This window comes from Lithobates pipiens, unplaced genomic scaffold (assembly GCF_037356315.1).
Source record: "Lithobates pipiens isolate NorthernLeopardFrog02 unplaced genomic scaffold, aLitPip1_a1.2 Scaffold_19, whole genome shotgun sequence".
In the NCBI taxonomy this organism is placed as follows: domain Eukaryota; kingdom Metazoa; phylum Chordata; class Amphibia; order Anura; family Ranidae; genus Lithobates; species Lithobates pipiens.
In genome coordinates this window covers 574,311,141-574,332,264 of record NW_027507764.1, presented here as the reverse complement: position 1 = coordinate 574,332,264, position 21,124 = coordinate 574,311,141, and the positions used below count along the sequence as shown (strand labels likewise).

Sequence of the window (21,124 nt, the reverse complement as noted above, 5' to 3'; positions counted from 1 at the left end):
GTCTATGAGGATTTTCAGAAAAGTTCCTGGTCTATGAATGCATTCCGAAACGTGTTTCCAATCTATGAATGTCTTCTGAAATGTGTCCTAAGTCTATGCATGTCCTCTAAAACCTGTTCCCAGCCTATGAATCTCAAGCATGCCCCCAGTCTCCAACAACTCCTACAGCAAGTTTGCATTCTCTGACCATCATTTAGAAAATGTTCATAGTCCCTGACCATCTCCTGTTGCATTCTTAGAGAATATGATAACTTTCTGTGGTATTACATTTCCTGAATATTATGGTAACGCCAGGGGCAGCAATTGAGGCCCCTTATATCATGAAAATTGGTCACCACTGCTTGGACCAAGATATTGGCCCATCCATTGTACTTTCTCTTCTCTAAGCCCTTGTACACACGGTCGGAGATTCCGACGGAATGTGTACGATCGGACCGTTTTGTCGGATATTCCGACTGTGTGTGTTCTACATCGGACTGTTTCTGTCGGAGTGTCCGACGGACCAAGTTTTCCAACTTGTTGGTAAAATTTTCAGACAAAATGCTCCGATCGGACATACTCCGATCATGTGTAGAGAATTCCGATTGGACAAAGTGCCATGCATGCTCAGATCAAATTCCTACACCAAAGCTATTGGCTACTAGCGTGAACGTAGTCCCGTCGTAACGAAATAACGTCATCACGTCGGATTTTCCGACAACTTTGTCCGACCGTGTGTATGCAACAGTTTCAGACAAAATCCGTCGGACAAAATCCGACGGATTTGGTTGTCGGAATCTCCGACCGTGTGTACAAGGGCTAAGGGTTAGTTTAAAAATGTGGTAGCTTTCTAAAGAGTGATCCACAAGGACTGCTTTCAGAGGGTGTTGAACAGGCATAAAATAGGTGTTATATCGCCTCCTCACCACCTCTTTTAACACCTAAAGCCTGCACCACTGTGCTAGAACCGTGTGTGTTGCACTTGAATGTATTGAGTTTGGCATGATGGAGGGGGTTCATTTTTGAGATGCAAAGCATTGCAGCCACTTCATGTGTATACTCCCATATGGTTACCTTTGCAACTGATAGGGGTCAGTAGCGAAGCAGCAAAAAGAGTAGCTCAACTGCCTGTTTTTACAGCCCCCCCTCATCCACAAGTGTAAACTAGGCCTTAAAGCAGGGGTGCCCAACCAACCAGTGGCCCGGGGGCCACATATGGGCCGCGGAGCCTTCTGATGTGGCCCACAACCTCCTGCTTTGGGATAGCAGGTTCTCAAGCCCTGATCATGGGTTGCTGACCCACCATGCCAGAGCATCAGTGTTTTAAGTGAAGCCAGCAGTAGAAGAGGCAAGTGGCTGCATAGGGAGCAGAGCCGCATTTGCCGATGCTTCCTGTATAGCGTCGGCTCCTGTCCCAAGCCGAGTGATACCAAATGCATTTAGCCTCGGACAGCAACAGCCGGCGATACCTGAATGTAAGACTGTTATTAAAGGTAATTTTATTACTAAAAGCAGTTAATGTATGGGCATATCTGTTCTGCATTGGTTACTGGGCTGCTTTCAAACTGATTTGCAGGTGCAGTGCATTGCACCTTCGGGTTACCTGCACTGAGTCATAGACTTCTGTTATTATCTGCGGGTTTGGTGTGCTTTCAGAAAGTGCACCACACCTGCAGGATATAATAGATATCAATGGCAAAGTGCAGCTAACCTGCAGGAAAGCCACAGGTGCACTATACTGCACCCGCAGTGCAGGGAAACTGCCGCACATCAGTGTGAAAGCAGCCTTAGGCCCCTTTCACATGATCGGTTCAACCCACGCAGACCCTCCATTCACCTCTATAGATGGACTTGTGTCCATTTGCACCCACCTACCTCCAATCCGATCCACTAAAAAAAAAAACAGAAGGGGATCCGTCCCCTTCCAGCTGGTTGGATCGGATAAGGGGGGCCCACAGAGTAGAGTGGGCTGTGTCCATGTCCGCTCTGCATATACAGAGCGGACACTGATCTGTCTTCCGTCCGCTCCACTTATTGTGGCCTGTGACCAGTTACCAAGTCGCTTAAGTGGCCCTCACTCTTCAAAAGGTTGGGCACCCCTGCCTTAAAGTAAAATGGTTGCCCACAAGTACATATATATTTACAGAATATAACTAAAAATTGAAGCTAAAATAGTCTGTAAGTTGACTGATGGAACTTTGGGCAGGTAAGTAAATTGCCACCAGCTCCTTGATGCGGGGCGAATGAATTGAAAAATAATTTCGGGAACAGAGCTGGGAAATAGCAGTTGCGATAATTCAGATGTCGGAAAGTGTCTACAAAGCCTCAATCACCTTTCTGATGATACGCCAGACACCTCGGAGAACGAGTGTAAGAGCCTTTGTGCGTCCGGATGGGATCCGGCTCCCAGGAGCAATACATTACTTCCTTTCATTGTGCTATCACACATCACTGGGGTCGGGAATTAGTTTCTGCCTCTGATATATTCAGAATGGAACCGTGACATTGCTACGTATTACATTTGTCACTTTATATAACCCTACCTGGCAGATAGAATTCTGCAGCTGCTTAACCACTTCCTGCCTAGAGCTTTATTCGTGTCAAAGAAAATGTTACAGACTGGAGCGTGAGGCCCTTAAAGAGGACCTGTTAGGATGAAAAAATGGCAGCTTACAACTTGCTAATGAATTTAATGTAAATCTGACCTCCAGCCTTCCCTTCAGTCTTGCACAGTTGTACAGGCTCCTCTCCTGGACTGAAATGGCTTACTCTAATTTTAGGGCACACTGTGAGCCTCTCATAATGTGTATTAGAAGCTGAAGCAAGTCAGATATCGCTCACCTAATTTCCTGTCTTGTGGAGATCCACCATGATCTATCCCTTTGCTCTCCAGTCTGACTGTCCTTGGTCCGTCCCGTTCAGTAATTGGATTTCAGTTCTTTCAATCATGGAGGCTCAGCATCACATGTGGGCATTACCTGGGGCAGTCTTAGGGCACATCAGGGAGAAGTACCTCCAGGAGGCACATCATCTGTGGTTGGCCAATAAAAAGGAAATTGGACTTTGGACCTGGAAGAAGACCAAAAGATTACACCATTTATTGGCTTATTCTATAACAAGCGCCATTACAGGGCAAATGCAGGATCTTAAAAAAAAAAATAAATAATTCCCACCATGCCTTCAAGTGGGCCAAAACATATAAAATGTGTTTTATTCCCCTCCGTCTTGCCAACTTCTTCTACTACTAAGATGTGCACAACTTGCCTGTCAACGGATTATGTAGCAAAGGCCAGCTGGAGCAGCACTGCACAAGGCTGGCGAATAAAGATGTACATTTAAGGTGATTGGTTAGCTTTGCCTCTACATCACCCTTTGTCATTTACATGGTAGCATTGCCTCCTGAATACCTGGCAGCCACTACTTTGCCATCCTGTGGAATGAGACCCACCGCAGAATGCTTTTCAGAGAGGCGTCCAGCACTGTCGCCTGTGTGAACGAGCCCTTGGAGTACCAGTTAGACATTCACTGCTTGAAATTTTTTTCCTAATATAAGAAGGCCAGAGAACTAGCATTTTCTCAAGAGGTCATTAACGGTACCCTACACATTGCTCTCAAAACAGGCCTATTTAGGGGAATTTTCTGCAAATCGTGTGCCTGTATGAAAGATCATACAGTTGCAATAAAAGGTATGTGAACCCTTTTGGAATTTCTGCACAAATTGGTCATAAAATGTGATCTGATCTTCATCTAAGTCACAACAATAGACAATCACAGTCTGCTTAAACTAATAACACACAAAGAATGAAATGTTACCATGTTTTTAATGAACACACCATGTAAACATTCACAGTGCAAGTGGAAAAAGTATATGAACCCCTAGACTAATGAGATCTCCAAGAGCTAATTGGAGTGAGGTGTCAGCCAACTGGAGTCCAATCAATGAGATGAGATTGGAGGTGTTGGTTACAGCTGCCCTGCCCTATAAAAAACACACACCAGTTCTAGGTTTGCTTTTCATAAGAAGCATTGCCTGATGTGAAGGATGCTTCGCACAAAAGAGCTCTCAGAAGACCTACGATTAAGAATTGTTGACTTGCATAAAGCTGGAAATGGTTACAAAAGTATCTTCAAAAGCCTTGCTGTTCATCAGTCCACGGTAAGACAAATTGTCTGTAAATAGAGAAAGTTCAGCACCGCTGCTACTCTCCCTAGGAGTGAGCGTCCTGTAAAGATGACTGCAAGAGCACAGCGCAGACTGCTCAATGAGGTGAAGAAGAATCCTAGAGTGTCAGCTTACAAAAGTCTCTGGCATATGCTAACATCCCTGTTAGCGACTCTACGATATGTAAAACACTAAACAAGAATGGATTTCATGGGAGGATACCACAGAGGAAGCTACTGCTGTCCAAAAAAAACATTGCTGCATTGTATAACATTACTGTTATACAAGCTGTACACTCACTACTTTACATTGTAGCAAAGTGTAATTTCTTCAGTGTTGTCACATGAAAAGATATAATAAAATATTTACAAAACTGTGAGGGGTGTACTTACTTTTGTGAGATAATATATATATGTATTTATATACAGTATATATCACACACACACAGCAAGGTTCACACACATTGTCTTTTGGGAGGAAGGTCAAAGGATTTTGCCCAAATGTTTAACAGTATCCATAGATAAAATTAGATCATATCCCCATGCAGGGGATATGTGTGGTCAGATCCATAAAGAAATACCTGGGGGTTCCTCATACTGTTATCACTTCTGAAGTTACTGCAGAGTAATCATGTTATACTTTAATCTGATAGACAGCAAGAGACTTTCCCGCTGTAGGGAATCATTACAGCAATGTATATAATATATAATGTACTACTGCAGAGTGTTTTATTACTATATACAAAAATTGAAGTTGGATAATTAGTTTTAGTATGGAAACTATTAACAATTGAAGAATAAAATGATTTGTTTGTATACAGGGATCTTTATATTAGAAAGAAGCTGTGCTAATTCTCAGTGTGGTTTAAGAATCATGATAACCTTTCTGGATAAAGCATGCACTGTTTATTAGACTGTAATGATTTACAAAAACTGGAGAGGGAAAAATTTGGTGCAGCTGTGCATGGTAGCCAATCAGCTTCTAACTTCAGCTTGTTCAATTGAGTTTTTACAAAAAGAAAAAAAAAAGAAAAAAAAAAAAACTGGAAGCTGATCTAGTGGTCCTGGAACACATTTGCAGGCAGTGCTGGAACACACCTGTCAGTGATCCTGAAACACATCTGCTAGTGATGCTTTAAAGTCTATAGAAACCTCTCCTCACCACCCCCCACCCAAAAAAAAAAAAAAAACAACAACAAATGAGCATACTGCACCTTACCAGTCCTTACAAAAGGTAGCTTCTTTATCCAGTTTATTTACTTTATTTTCACCTGGTAATCTTGCAATTAAACGTCTTGTCTATGGGTGGCTACACTTATTCTATTGTATGGAGGGAGCTCTACTGTATGGAGGGCTTACTCTATTGAAGGAGCCATGATAGCCACTCAGGCTGAACTTCAACAATGTCTTCCTCTCCTTATCTCCATTTTTTTCTCTAGTTTACAAAAGGAATATAACATTCCTTTGTGCTTTCAACTCAGTTCTGGAGTGAACCCATGCTCCTCACTCACATCGAAGTTCAAAAAGAACGTAGCCGCACACCAGGATCTTCAGCATTTCATTGCAAATTTGTTGTACCAGGGAGTACATGGACCCTATCAAGATCCTCACTGTTTTATGCCTTAAACCATGGTTGTCCAACCTGCAACCCTCCAGCTTTTGCGGAGCTGCAAGTCCCATCATGCCTATGCCTTTGGGAGCCAAGTTCCATCATGCCTCTGCCTTTGGGTGCCATGCTTGCAACTGTCAGCCTTGCAGTGCCTCATGGGACTTTCCTTGCAATGTCTCATTGTGGGTCCTGTAAATCCACAACAGCTGGAGGGCCATAGGTTGGACACCCATGCCTACAGGCTTAGTCATAGAGAACATCAAGATTCCCGGTGTGGCTATTTATTTGTTTTTTTTTTAATATTGACGTACCTAAGTTCTCTTTTGCTTCCAACAATTTACTACATATGCTAATAACTCTATATTATTTTTTATTTTTCAGGGTGAAAGAGGCTTGGATGGGTTCCCTGGGAAGCCAGGCTTTGAAGGTAAAGAGGTAAGCAATGTGAACGTAAAGTCCAGTTGCATCCAAATCTGATATTTCAGTTTTGGTTGTTGACTGGTGGATTGAATTATCGGCTAGCCAGTGGCAGCTAGTCCTTAATTTTCCTGGGGGTGCGGCCCATTGTAACTCATTGAATTCAGGACCCCAGCTCTGCAAGTCCAGAATGCTCATCACTGAACCGTTGTGCTCTCCATGTCCTAATCCATCTATCTGTAACAGAATATAATACATTTTTCTTTTTTTTTTTTATTCCTATCAGGGTCCTAAGGGCAGCATTGGTCTACCGGGTCTAAAAGGACTTAAAGGAGATCAGGTAACTGGTACTTCCTGCATTACCCTGCTAAGCTTGTCTTTTAAAGTGAAAAAAAAAAAAAAAATAGAGGGGCCTGGGGTCAGTTTTATCTCAGTAATTTTAAAGTTTATATATTTTAAACTTATTTTTGTATTTTTTTACTATTTAAAAAATATATAATTTTACCAAAAAAAAGAAATAAATTTAAGTGTACTTATAGTGCATGTAAAGAAATGATGTAGGAAGTAGGGGAGGTTTAAATCCTCCGTCAAGTTTTTATTGCTAAATATGTAAAGAAGCTAAAAGGGCATCAAACCGATGGTCAAAGAGTCCAAAATGCTTCTTTATTAGATACTCAATGGAATACAAGAGCCAATGGGGCTGGTTTACTAAAACTGGAAAGTATAAAATCTGGTGCAGCTCTGCATAGAAACCTTCCAGCTTTGTAAAAGCTTAATTGAACAAGCTGAAGTTAGAAGCTGATTGGCTGCCATGCACAGCTGCACCAGATTTAGCAATCTCCCGCTTTATTAAATCAACCCCCCATGTGTTTTGTGGGTTTTAGACACTACCCACCTTTATCAGGGCTCCGACATGTCATAAACTGAATCAGACTGAGATAGAAGTGCAGTTAAATCACACTTGTTTAATAATAATAAAAAAAGGTAAACAGAGTAAACGTAGTCAAAACATAGCCAGAGTTCAGGAACCGGAATGGATAGTCAGACAAGCCAAAATGTCAGGGAGCCAGAGATGTGCATACAGCAAGCAGGATTTGGAGCCAGAAAGAATGTCAGCCAAGCAAGTCCTTAAGGCTGCATTCACACCTGAGCATAGCGTTTTCAAGCGTTTTTTGCGGCGTTTTTCACCGCGATTTGCAGCGTTTTTTACCGCGTTTTTACCGCGATTTGTCGCGATTTTGTGCAGGGCAAAAGGTCACCAATGTTAAAAGTAGAAAAACGCCCAAATCTGCTCAATTCGAGCGACAAAAAAGGGTCCGGAACTTGTTTGAGCTTCAGGCGTTTGGCTTCAGGTGACATGTAGTGGAGATGTGAACCATCTCCATTGAGAATAATATAATTTTTCCCCTCTAGCGTTTTGTAGCTTCAGGCTTCAAGCTACAAAACGCTCAGGTGTGAATGGGGTCTAACAGGAACACAGGAGAGCGTCTCTAGAGATGTGACCAAGGCGAAGGCAGAGATCACCTGGACTGGATGGCTTAAGTAGGCAGGACTGACGAGCAGGATATCATCAACAGGTGAGTCACTGTGGAGAGAGAGAGGAGCTGGCAATTAGCTGACCGCTGAGCGCCTAGCTCAGAGAAGGAAGGGCTGAGCCCAGCCCCGACACAGCACAAGTGCCCTGATGAAGGAAGAGTGTCTGAGCAACTGAAATGCGTTAAATATCTCATTTCAATGATTATCTAATAAAGCCATTTTGGACCATGGTGTGGTACCCTTAGCCCTTGTACACACGGTCGGACATTCCGATGGAAAATGTCAGATCGGACCGCGTTGTCGGATAATCCGACCGTGTGTGGGCTCCATCGGACTGTTTCCGTCGGAATATCCAACCGACAAAGTTTTAGAGCTGGGCTATAAAAAATTTTGACAACATGATCCGATCGGACATTGTCTGATCGTTTTGTAGAGAATTCTGATCGGACAAAGTGCCACGCATGCTCAGATCAAATTCCTAGACCAAAGCTATTGGCTACTAGCCTGAACGTAGTCCCGTCGTTACGCAATAACGCCATCACGTTACGAACGATCGGATTTTCCGACAACTTTGTCCGACTGTGTGTATGCAACACCAGTTTTGGACAAAATCCGTCGGACAAAATCTGATGGATTTTGTTGTCGGAATGTCCGACCGTGTGTACAAGGGCTTACTGTTTCTTACATATTTGGACTCCAGACCCACCTACCTTTTGGGGATGCTCCAGTACGTGTGACCACCCTCACTGGAGTGAGTCAGCTTGGTCAATTACAACTCTGAATATAGGAGATCTAGGACCTTTTTTGCATGTACTCCAAATTTGTACTGCTTTCTGTGTCCCCGCTGGGCAAATTAACCCCTCTTTTTGTTCACGGGGATCCTGGGTCCATGAGACAGAAAGTCAAAGATTGTAGAGTTGTCACCAGTGCAAGAACTGAGGGTAAATCTTTCATTGGGGACATCCGTTGCTATAACAATCCTCTAAAACTGGCCATACATGGAACAAAATTCAGCCAATTCAGCAGGAACTGAACACATTTCGATCCCTGTGTATCCTTCTCTGTTCAAAAGAAGCAAGTCGTTAAACCGACTTTTACTGAGTAGTCCTGCTGGAAGACTGGTATTTGATTAGTGCAAGCAGCCAATCAGCTGCAGCACTGATCAGTGTATTCTGAGGATGGGGAGTCCTGGTGTCAGAATACAAAGACACAACAAAGAGGATTTCCCGATGCACCTTAAATGTGTGGATGGGGAAATCAGTGCATGTCCAGCCAAAGGTGAAAATTTCATTAATTTAAAGAGATTTCCCTTCATTTCCTGTTGTTTCTCATGGCAGGAGGTGAAGGGACATCTTTCTAGTGGGGCACAGGCAGCAAAAATAACTCAACAGGGGTCCTAACCCTTCTCAGCTCTATGCAAAATTAATATTTTTCTTTACTCAAACCTTAAAACAGGATGTGCCCATGGCACATTATGGGTTTTGTAGACAAAAAATAAAAAAAATAAAACAAAAATCAAATAAATAACCTTCAGACTCTCTCTATCTCTAATTGAAATTTGATACAGGACATGGGGAGGAGTCACTAGTGTGTGTAAACTCCAGCTTCACCTATTGAAAACTGTAAACAACTGGACCTTGGAGATACTGGGTAAAAAGAAAAAAATGTGTGGATGTGCCCATGGCACAGGATTCATAGCACATTATGGGTTTTGTAAAAAAGAAATAGCTGAATAAATACATAAATAAATAAATAGCCTTCAGGCTTTCTCTCTCTCCCTAAATGAAATGTGGCACAGGACATGGGGAGGAGTTACTAGTGTGTGTAAATTCCAGCTTCAGCTATTGAAAACTGTAAACAACTGGACCTTGGAGATACTGGGTAAAAAAAAAAAAAAAATGTGTGGATGTGCCCATGGCACAGGATTCACAGCACATTATGGGTTTTGTAAAAAAAGAAATAGCTAAATAAATACATAAATAAATAGCCTTCAGGCTTTCTCTCTCTCCCTAGATTAAATTTGGCACAGGACATGGGAGGAGTCACTAGAGTGTGTAAATTCCAGCTTGAGCTACTGAACACTGTAAACAACTGGACCGAGGCTATACTGGGTAAAATGTATGGATGTGCGCAGTGCACATGATTCATAGCACATTATGGGTTTTGTACAAAAAAAAGAAATAAAAAAAAAATACAAATAAATAGCTTTTTAATCTTTTTCTCTCCAATTGAAATTTGGAACAGGGCTTCGTAATTTTTAAAACGGGCCCACATCTTCGGTTGTACTATCTGTTCGGCAAACCTATAGTGCTCTGGGAATCCTTTAGCATGTTTTATTTGTTTATCTGGAAACATAGATTTCTTGTATATAAAATGCACAGTACTTTACACATAGCTCCCAACTGCCCCTGATTTCGAGGGACTGTCCCTGATTTGGAGCAATGTCCCCCCGTCCCTCATTCCTCCTCATTTGTCCCTCATTTTGGTCTGATCTATGAAGCTGTATATAAAATGCACTTTTTATCAAAAAGTGTTTCCCAGTGCTAAACATTTCATCTGATTTCTAAATTGCTGCATTTGTAAATTCTAAAAGCCAATATAAAGGAATAGAAGTGGCAAAAAAAGCACTTGTGGGTTTAACCAATCTTGTTTTTTTTTTGTACAATTCTCCTTTAAGGGGGCGTGGCAAGGGGTGTGTTCTATGCCTGCATACTTTTGTTGATAGGTGTCCCTCATTCCCATCTCAAAAAGTTGGGAGGTGTGCTTTACATATTATACATTCACCTCAAGGAGCCTAAGGATTCCATTCCACCTGCATTTGTACACACGTACTATAGTCAGTTTAAAACTGGGACCAATTAGCCCGCCCCTTGTCTTTGCAGTGTGGGAGGAAACTCCCACAAGCACAGGAAGGACATGCAAACTCCATGCAGAATAGTGTCTTGGTTGGGATTTTACCTGAGGACCCCAGTGCTGCAAAGCGGGAGCAGTGCCAGATTTACTCTGTGGGGGGGGGCTCTCGGCATTTGAAGCCTTGGGGCTCCGCCTCACGGGTTTCTGGTTTCTCGCTGGTTGCGCTCTAGTTGGATAACATTGAACTAAGTAGTGTGCACATTGACCACTAGATGGAGATGACCTTCACTACTGTACATTACACGTACCTAGGCTGCACCACATTTTCTTACAAACTGATACCTGCAGGAAGATGGACCACTTCAGCCCCAGAAGGATTTGCGCCCTTAATGACCAGGCCATTTTTTTTTCGATTCGCCACTGCGTCGCTTTAACTAATAATTGCGCGATCTTGTACCCAAACAAAATAGACGTCCTTTTTTTCCCACAAATAGAGTTTTCGGTTGGTGGTATTTGATCACATCTGCGTTTTTTTTTTTTTTGCGCTATAAACAAAAACAAAGCGACAATTTTCAAAAAAAAACAAACAATATTTTTTACTTTTTGCTATAATAAATATCCTCCCCAAAAATGTAAAAAAAAAATGTCTTTATCAGTTTAGAAAAATATGTCTTTTTCTACATATTTTTGGTAAAAAAATAAATCGCAATAAGCGTATATTGATTGGTTTGCGCAAAAGCTATAGCGTCTACAAAATAGGGAATAGATTAATGGCATTTTTATTTTAATTTTATTTTTTTAAACTTTTTATTTATAAATTGTTTTTAACAAAAAGATCAAGATTTTTTTTTTTTTTTTTTTTACTAGTAATGGCGGCGACCTGAGATTTTTAGACATTGCCAGATCGGACACTTTTGACACTTTTTTGGGACAACTGACATTTATACAGCGATCAGTGCTATAAAAATGCACTGTTTACTGTATAAATGTCAGTGTCAGGGAAGAGGTTAACACTAGGGAGCGATCAAGGGGTTAAATGTGTTCCCTCACTGTGTTCTAACTGTGGGGGGGGGGGACTGACTAGAGGAGGAGCCAGATTGCTGTTCCTACTTTGTAGGAACACACGATCTGTCTCTCCTCCCCTGTCAGAAGCGGGATTTGTGTGCTTACACACACAGATCTCCGTTCTGGCTCTCGTGCCCGGCCACGTGCTTCGGTTCCCTCGGCATGCAGCACGTGTGCGTGCCTGCTTTTGTTTTTAAAGGGGCAGCCATAGATATACGGCAATTCACGCAGGATAGCCAACTTGCCACTGTATAAAAAGTCGGGAAGTTGGTTAAAAATGGACTTTAAATTGTTATCGGGTAGATTACATTAATACAGAATTTTCTCTATAGAGTCTTTCATGAAAAGCTTTTGTTTCTTTGATTTAATAATTTTTTTTCTATCTTTTGTAAACAATTTAAGATACCTTTGTGATAATCTTCTTTCAAGCTCAAATCACATTATTTTGATTGGTTGTTGCGGGGCCCTTAATTGGCGTTGGGCACATAGGCCGGGGCCTACTCTGCCTATTTGGTAATTCATCACTCGGCAGGACAACCCATAGCGCTTCGGGAATCATATTTTATTTTGGAACATAGAAAAATGTAAAATAATGCATTTGGGTGGCAAACATATGAATGCAATCTATACACTGGGGGGAGAACCTCTGGGGGGAATCTAGGATGGAAAAGGACCTGGGGGTCCTAGTAGATGATAGGCTCAGCAATGGCATGCAATGCCAAGCTGCTGCTAACACAGCAAAAAAAGAATATTGGCATTAAAAAGGGGATCAACTCCAGAGATAAAACGATAATTCTCCCGCTCTACAAGACTCTGGTCCGGCCGCACCTGGAGTATACTGTCCAGTTCTGGGCACCAGTCCTCAGGAAGGATGTACTGGAAATGGAGCGAATAAAAGAAGGGCAACAAAGCTAATAAAGGGTCTGGAGGATATTAGTTACGAGGAAAGGTTGGGAGCACTGAACTTATTCTCTCTGGAGAAGAGACGCTTGAGAGGGGATATGATTGCAATTTATAAATACCGTACTGGTGACCCCACAATAGGGATACAACTTTTTTCATAGAAGGGAGTTTAACAAGACACGTGGCCACTCATTAAAAATAGAAGGAAAGAGGTTTAACTTTAAACTATGTAGAGGATTCTTTACTGTAAGCCCTTGTACACACGGTCGGAGATTCCGACGGAATGTGTCCGATCAGAGCGTTTTGGCGGATATTCCAACTGTGTGTGGTCTGCATCAGACTGTTTCCGTCGGAATATCAGTCGGACCAAATTTTCCAACTTGCCGGAAATATTTTCCGACAAAATGCTCCGATCGGACATACTCCGATCGGAATTCTCTACACGCGATTGGAGTATGTCCGATCGGAGCATTTTGTCGGAAAATATTTCCGGCAAGTTGGAAAATTTGTGTAGAGAATTCCGATCGGACAAAGTGCCACGCATGCTCAGATCAAATTCCTACACCAAAGCTATTGGCTACTAGCCTGAACGTAGTCCCGTCGTAACGAAATAACGTCATCACGTTCTGAACGATCGGATTTTCCGACAACTTCGTCCAACCGTGTGTATGCAACAGTTTCGGACAAAATCCGACGGACAAAATCTGACGGATTTGGTTGTCGGAATCTCTGATCGTGTGTACAAGGGCTTAGAGCGGCAAGGATGCGGAATTCCCTTCCACAGGCAGTGGTCTTAGCGGGGGACATCGATATTTTCAATAAACTATTAGATAAGCACCTGAATGACCGCAACATACAGGGATATACAATGTAATACTGACATATAATCACACACATAGGATGGACTGGCAAATATTTTAGAGTAAAAATTTAAAAATAAAAATAAAAATAAAGATAAGAATAGAAATAAAAATAAAAGAGTAAGGGTATAATACTCTAAAATAATACTCCTATGTACACTACCGTTCAAAAGTTTGGGGTCACATTGAAATGTCCTTATTTTTGAAGGAAAAGCACTGTACTTTTCAATGAAGCTAACTTTAAACTAGTCCTAACTTTAAACAAATATACTCTATACATTGCTAATGTGGTAAATGACTATTCTAACTGCAAATGTCTAGTTTTTGGTGCAATATCTACATAGGTGTATAGAGGCCCATTTCCAGCAACTATCACTCCAGTGTTCTAATGGTACAATGTGTTTGCTCATTGGCTCAGAAGGCTAATTGATGATTAGCAAACCCTTGTGCAATCATGTTCACACATCTAAAAACAGTCTAGCTCCTTCCAGAAGCTACAAAACTGACCTTCCTGTGAGCAGATTGAGTTTCTGGAGCATCACATTTGTGGGGTCAATTAAACGCTCAAAATGGCCAGAAAAAGAGAACTTTCATCTGAAACTCGACAGTCTATTCTTGTTCTTAGAAATGAAGGCTATTCCATGCGAGAAATTGCAAAGAAATTGAAGATTTCCTACAACGGTGTGTACTACTCCCTTCAGAGGACAGCACAAACAGGCTCTAACCAGAGTAGAAAAAGAAGTGGGAGGCCGCGTTGCACAACTAAGCAAGAAGATAAGCACATTAGAGTCTCTAGTTTGAGAAACAGACGCCTCACAGGTCCCCAACTGGCATCTTCATTAAATAAATGAATAAGGAAGGCTATCACTCCATTTTGCAACGCCATGCCATACCCAGTGGACAGCGCTTGATTGGAGCCAATTTCATCCTAAAACAGGACAATGACCCTAAACACACCTCCAAATTGTGCAAGAACTATTTACAGCAGAAGCAGGCAGCTGGTATTCTATCGGTAATGGAGTGGCCAGCACAGTCACCAGATCTGAACCCCATTGAGCTGTTGTGGGAGCAGCTTGACCGTATGGTACGCCAGAAGTGCCCATCCAACCAATCCAACTTGTGGGAGCTGCTTCTAGAAGCGTGGGGTGCAATTTCTCCAGCTTACCTCAATAAATTAACAGCTAGAATGCCAAAGGTGTGCAATGCTGTAATTGCTGCAAAAGGAGGATTCTTTGACGAAAGCAAAGTTTGATGTAAAAACAATGTTATTTCAAATACAAATCATTATTTCTAACCTTGTCAATGTCTTGACTCTATTTTCTATTCATTTCACAACGTATGGTGGTGAATAAGTGTGACTTTTCATGGAAAACACAAAATTGTTTGGGTGACCCCAAACTTTTGAACGGTAGTGTATATGTTAATCAATCTATCTCAATAGTCCATACAGAAAATATGTATAAACAGATATACTATTCCTTAAATACAAATACTAAAGTGCTAGTGCCAGTGACAAAAACCAGTGTCTTTTGTTTAAATGCAAAAAAACAGAACAAGTGTCCAATCATAAAGTAAGTGTCCAAACATAAAATGGTATGTGATAAAAAGTCCGTGAAGAAAAAGTGAAAAAAATGGTGAAACAAATAAAAACTTGATTATAAAAGTTGATGGAAAAATGTAAAAATTGATATAAAAAATTAAAAAATGAGAAAAAAGGGTAAGATGATGACAAAAAATATAAAGGTGAAAAATAGATGATAAAAATTGATGATAGAAAGTGAAAAAGTATGATGGTAAAAAAACAGTGAAAAAAACGGTGATAAAAAATATAAATAGAATCAGGTGGTAAAAGAATCTTCCATGTATGGGGGAGGGGTGGAGGGGGTGACTTCAATTTCTGTTCCCAGTGCTCGGTGACCACTTATTTGCTCTCACCAGAGGTATGACCCCATCCGGGGTGGATCAGCCTTCACAGTATAAGCCACTGTGTCGCTTCCTGGCCTGCCTCTGCTGTGGTGCTGGGGAATCCCTCGTTCCTCCGTGGGTATATTGTGCCTCGTTTACATATAACAGGGAAGAGGCATATCCATGGTGTAGTATGTTTAAAGTATAAATTTATTTAGATCAACATAAAACTACTCACAATCAGTAAGGTAAAATCACGTTTGTATTGCTGTATGTTTAAAAAGTCCCGCTCGGCTTCCTCGCCGTCTACGCTGAAGGTGTAAGCTGTCTGGCCACGCCCTACGCGTTTCGTCATAAAGACGTCATCCAGAGCGGCCATCTTCATACACCTTTTCGTTTATATAGGGTGTAATGTAGCGACACAGTGGCTTATACTGTGAAGGCTGATCCACCCCGGAATGGTATAGCGCCAAATCTATTCCCCTCTCTTATAGTGTCTTTTTTCAACCTCACCTACTATATAACTAAATGGTTTTCATAGTGCTATATATATATATATATATATACACAATATATATATATATATATATATATATATATATATACACAATATATATATATATATATATATATATATATATATATATATATATATATATATATATATATATATATATACTAAAATAGCACTGTTTTAGTATTTATCTGATGCAAGGAGGACTTTAGCTCTGGTTATACTACTGTAATACTATATTTATTTAAACAGCTGCTTAGTCTTATTGTATGTTTTGATTTCATCTCTATTTTATATTGGTAATATTATATGTTTATTTATCTATATATTTTTTCTTTATTTATTCATTTTTATTTTAATGTCTGGGACATTGACATATGATATTGAATAGTTCAACACATCTACCTGCTGCTGGCACTGTAGGATTGAGGTGGCGCTGAGTGGGTGACCCATAGGCCATAGTTATACCTCATATATCTATATCTATCTATCTCTCTCTCTCTCTCTTTATATATATATATAATATATTGTGTCAATCAAATTGGCCCTATACCATTTTTTTTCTCTGCCTTTTTTACCTATAAAATGTCATTGAGTGAGTTTTATGTCTTTGTATTTAGGGTAATAAAGGAGAAGCAGGCCCTCCCGGAATACCTGGCAGTGTTGTAAGATCTTTTCCATTTCCCTTTCTTTTGGTGTGGAATAATTATCGTCAACGATGTTCATCACTTTCTGTACGTTTCTTTTTTTTTTTTTTTTTGTTCTAGATACAGAAGGAAGGACTCAAAGGAGAACAAGTAAGATTAGTTTGTCTCCAAAAAAAAAAACAACCACTTTGTGTGTACTGACAATGAAAAAACGTTTTGTTTATAACTGATGAGCAGAAGATAACTTCTGGTGGAATAGTAAAATGTAATGTAGGCGCGATACAAATGAAGCGATTGCATTCCATACCAATAGCACCGATCACAAATTCTCTTACCACAAACTCTATATTCGCGTTTTCTGGGGCACTGCCCTGGTTTGGGTTCACCGACGGCATTCAACCCAACAAACCTGTGATGGGGACCTTTTCGAGTATCTCATAAAAACAGATAAAGTTACAAATATATGTGGAAGTCCCATGCTGTGCACAGATATCAGGCCTGGTTTGTTCTAAAGTTAATTAAAAAAATGACCTATATCCTATAGATAGTCACTTAAAATGGAAGTAAACCCTTCCAAACAACTTTGACCTACAGGTAAGCCTAGATTAAGGCTTACCTGTAGGTCCAAGTAATATCTCCTAAACCTATATGGTTTAGGAGATATTTGCCCGAAAATGGGCACCGCTGTCTACGGCGCATGCGCCGTAGACAGCGGCGCGCAGGCGCACTAAATGCGGCAAGTCCAAGAATGGATTTGCCTAATTTGTCGACTCCCGTGCGCATGCGCGGGAGTGACGTCATCGCGGCTCCGCCGAATGGCAGCGTCGGAGCTCCGAGACGCGACTCCCGTGCGCATGCGCGGGAGTGACGTCATCGCGGCTTCTCCGCTGTCATTCGTCGGAGCTGCGAGAGACGCCACAACCAAGATGGATGCGGCGGACTGCAGGTGACAGCGGCGACTTCGCTGGCTCCTGTGTCAGGTAAGTGACACATAATGAGCTACTATGCGATGCACAGTAGTCCATTATGCTTTACCTTTGCAGGGAAAAAAAGAGGAAGTAAACCCATCAGGGTTTACTTCCTCTTTAAAGTGGTTGTAAACCCTTTACTACCACTTTTACCTACAGATAAGCCTATAATAAGCATTACCTGCAGGTACCGTGAATATCTCCTAAACTTGCACAGTTTAGGAGATATTCACTGTATCCACATATGCCGACGTCATCGGCACATACGTACGGAAGAAGAAACGGCACGCTCGTGCCGTCTCTTCAGCTGCTGTGCCGTTACCATCGGCTCCCCTGCGCATTCGTGGGAGTGACCTCATCGCAGCTCTGGCCAATCACATCTACAGAGCCCACGATACCCGGAAATAACTCCAAGCTTCGATCTAAGGTAAGTATTTTATAATGAGCTAGTATGCTATGCAGGCATAATGAGCTAGTATGCTATGCAGGCATAATGAGCTAGTATGCTATGCAGGCATAATGAGCTAGTATGCTATGCAGGTATAACGAGCTAGTATGCTATGCAGGTATAATGAGCTAGTAGGCTGTGCATACTAGCTCATTATACCTTTGTCTTGCAGGCTTGTTATTTTTTTTTTTGTGGGTTTACAACCACTTTAAAGCGGGGTTCCACCCTAAAATGGAACCTCCGCTAATCGGAACCCTCCCCCCCTCCGGTGTCACAATTGGCACCTTACAGGGGGGTGGAGATACCTGTCAAAGACAGGTATTTACACCCACTTCCGGGCATAGACTCCCGTGGGAGTCTATGTCATATCCTGTCCTGCCGCGCTGTCTGCTGGGACACACACGGGTCCAAGTGACAGCGCGGAGAATTTCTATTGCGCTGCGCGTCTCACGCATGCGCAGTAGGGAACCGGGAAGTGAAGCTGATTCGCTTCACTTCCTGATTCCCTCACCTAGAATGGTGACGGCAGCAGCCGAGAGCCGAGCGGTCGATCGGCCTCGGCTGCCGGCATCACTGGAACCCGGGACAGGTGAGTGTCCATTTATTAAAAGTCAGCAGCTGTAGTATTTATAGCTGCTGGCTTTTAATATTTTTTTTTAGGTGGAATCCCTCTTTAAGGACCAGGCTTATTCTGACACTTCTACATGTAAAAGTAAGTTATTTTATTTATTTTTTTCGCTGGAATATTACATAGAGCCCCAAAACTTTATAGCATTTTTTTTAGCAGAGGCTCTAGAGAATAAAATGGCATTTGTTGCAAAAAAAATTTTCACACGATATTTGCACTGGGGTTTTTTCAAACACATTTAAAAAAAAAATAAAAATAAACTTGAATGAAAAAAAAAAACAACAACGTATAACCCAATTTTTTTTATAAAATATGAAAGATGATGTTACGCCGAGCAAATAAATACCTAACACATCACGCTTTAAAATTGTGCATGCTCGTGGAATGGCGCCAAACTACGATACGTAAAAATCACCATAGGCGACGCTTTACATTTTTTTACAGTTTACATGTTTAGAGTTACAGAGGAGGTCTGGGCTAGAATTATAATGTTTGTAGTGAAGATTGTTTACATATGTGGGCATGACCTACGTATGTGTTCGCCACTGGACAGGGGGACGGGGGTGCTTTAAAAAATGTTTTCATTATTATTTATAGCCTTTTTTTTTTTTTTCACTGTCCCTGCACGATTCTGGCCAAAATGAGAATCACTATTTTTTTGCTTACAATAAAAAGATCACGATTCTCACGACATAAAATCTTTCACATTATACAAAAAAAAAAAGTAATTAAAAAAAAAATTGCATTTGGAAGACCGCTGCGCAAATACAGTGTGACATAAAATATTGCAACAACCACCATTTTATTTTCTAGGGTGTCTACAAAAAAAAAAAAAAAAAAAAAAAAAAAAAAAAAAAAAATATATATATATATATATATATATATATATATATATATATATATATATATATATATAGTTTGGGGGTTCTAAGTAATTTTCTAGCAAAAAAAAAATGATTTTAACTTGAAACCAAGAAATGTAAAAAAAAGAAAAAGGTTTAGTGTTTAAATGGTTAAACTTTTTTCACTTACACACCAAAGTCTATTCCATTGACAAATTGTTACAATGTTTATACTTAAATTCAACTGATAAAGAATTGATAAAGAATGTTGTGATTCTTGGCAGACTGCCCAGTTTTTTCTCTTCCTTTCTTTTGAGGGCTTCAGAAGAGCAGAGAGAATTTTTTACATAGAAAGAATTGTGAAACACACTTTAGTCAAGATCACGATAACGATTGACGATTAATTGTACAGCTCTATATATATATATATATATATATATATATATATATATATATATATATATATATATATATATATATATATATATATATATATATATATATATATATATATATATATATATATAGCAATCGAAAACAATGTGGTTTTCCATGATATGACCCGTCAAACTCTGCACCCTGAGTCAAAAATGCGCAACACAAGACATCGTGGTCAGTGGCGTAACTAGAACCTTCAGGGCCCCGATCTAAGAAACCATGAAGGGCCCCCCTGAACCCCAGCCAGGGCCCTTCCCTCCAAGTCTGACGGTGGAACTCCAGGGCGTGGTCACAGGTATGACCTTTGTGAGCCCAGTAGTTCCACCACTGGCATCAGTAGTTTTTTTTATTATTATTTTTTTAATTTTTAGGTGCCCCATTGGGGGACTGTCCCTAGGCAGGATGGGGTCCCGTCCCCAGAAGAGATAAGGTCCTTTTCTCCAGGGCAGATGAAGTTACTGCCCCCAGGTGAGAAGGGGTCTCTGTCCCCAGGGGAGATGGGGGTCCCTGTCCCCACGTGAGAAGGGGCCCCTGTCCCCAGGGGTAGATGGAGGGGGTAAGTAATGGTGTGCGGGGGATGGGGTCCTCTCACTCACCATGACCAAGCTGCAGGCCACGCACTCATCCATGTTGGCCTGGGCTCCATCCAGTGTGCTGGACGGGTGATCAGCATATCTCCCAGAAAGACCTTTCATCATCTGTGTATGACGGGGGAGGAGGGGGGCTGGCAGACAAGCCTGCAGTGTCCTCCAGGGAGCCGGCTCTCATAGGGCTGCACTACATCTGTATGCTTAAAGTTTGTTTACCCGGGAGAAGTATGCAGTGCAGTGTGGGCCAGACTCAGGGGGGGCGGGACTCTGGCTGGGGAGAACAGACATCGGACTGAGCGGCAATGCATGGAGCAGGAGAGGGGTACTCTGAGGAGCCGGCCGAGGACACAGGTCATGTGGGGAATGCACAACTAAAGAGAAGCCACTGCGATAGTCGAGCATGGAGCTCTGGTAGTCACCCTCCACCTCCAGCCACCCATGTGCATGATGCACTGGTACCCCTAGCTGCCTATGCTGCTGCCGGCCATATGTAGAGGGGGCTGCATGGGCCCCCTGCAGCGCAGGGCCCAGTTGCGGTCGCGACTGCTGCACCCCCTATAGTTACGCCCCTGATCATGGTCGTGGCATGTATGCAGCCCTGTGCAGCTGTACCTGGACAGATCGGGTGGGAGGCTAAGGGGCGGTAAAACCACAGCTCGATTGTCTGTTTTTACCACTCAGTAGCCACCTGTCTAAAAGAGCACTAAAGGTACGGTGCTTTTAAAACAAAAACAAAAATGTAAGCATCATTATGGCTTTGA

At 41.6% G+C, this 21,124-nt stretch overlaps 1 protein-coding gene across 1 annotated transcript in view; it reads left to right on the top strand.

Annotated features, from left to right (window-relative positions):
• Positions 1–21,124, top strand: part of LOC143998112 (collagen alpha-1(XXII) chain-like) — a 393,374-nt gene that overhangs the window by 323,585 nt on the left and 48,665 nt on the right. Inside the window, exons 18-21 of the mRNA XM_077493857.1 lie at positions 6,131–6,184; positions 6,453–6,506; positions 16,423–16,467; positions 16,570–16,599. Of these exons, the coding sequence (XP_077349983.1) occupies positions 6,131–6,184; positions 6,453–6,506; positions 16,423–16,467; positions 16,570–16,599 (183 nt within the window). The remainder of the gene's footprint in view (positions 1–6,130; positions 6,185–6,452; positions 6,507–16,422; positions 16,468–16,569; positions 16,600–21,124) is intronic.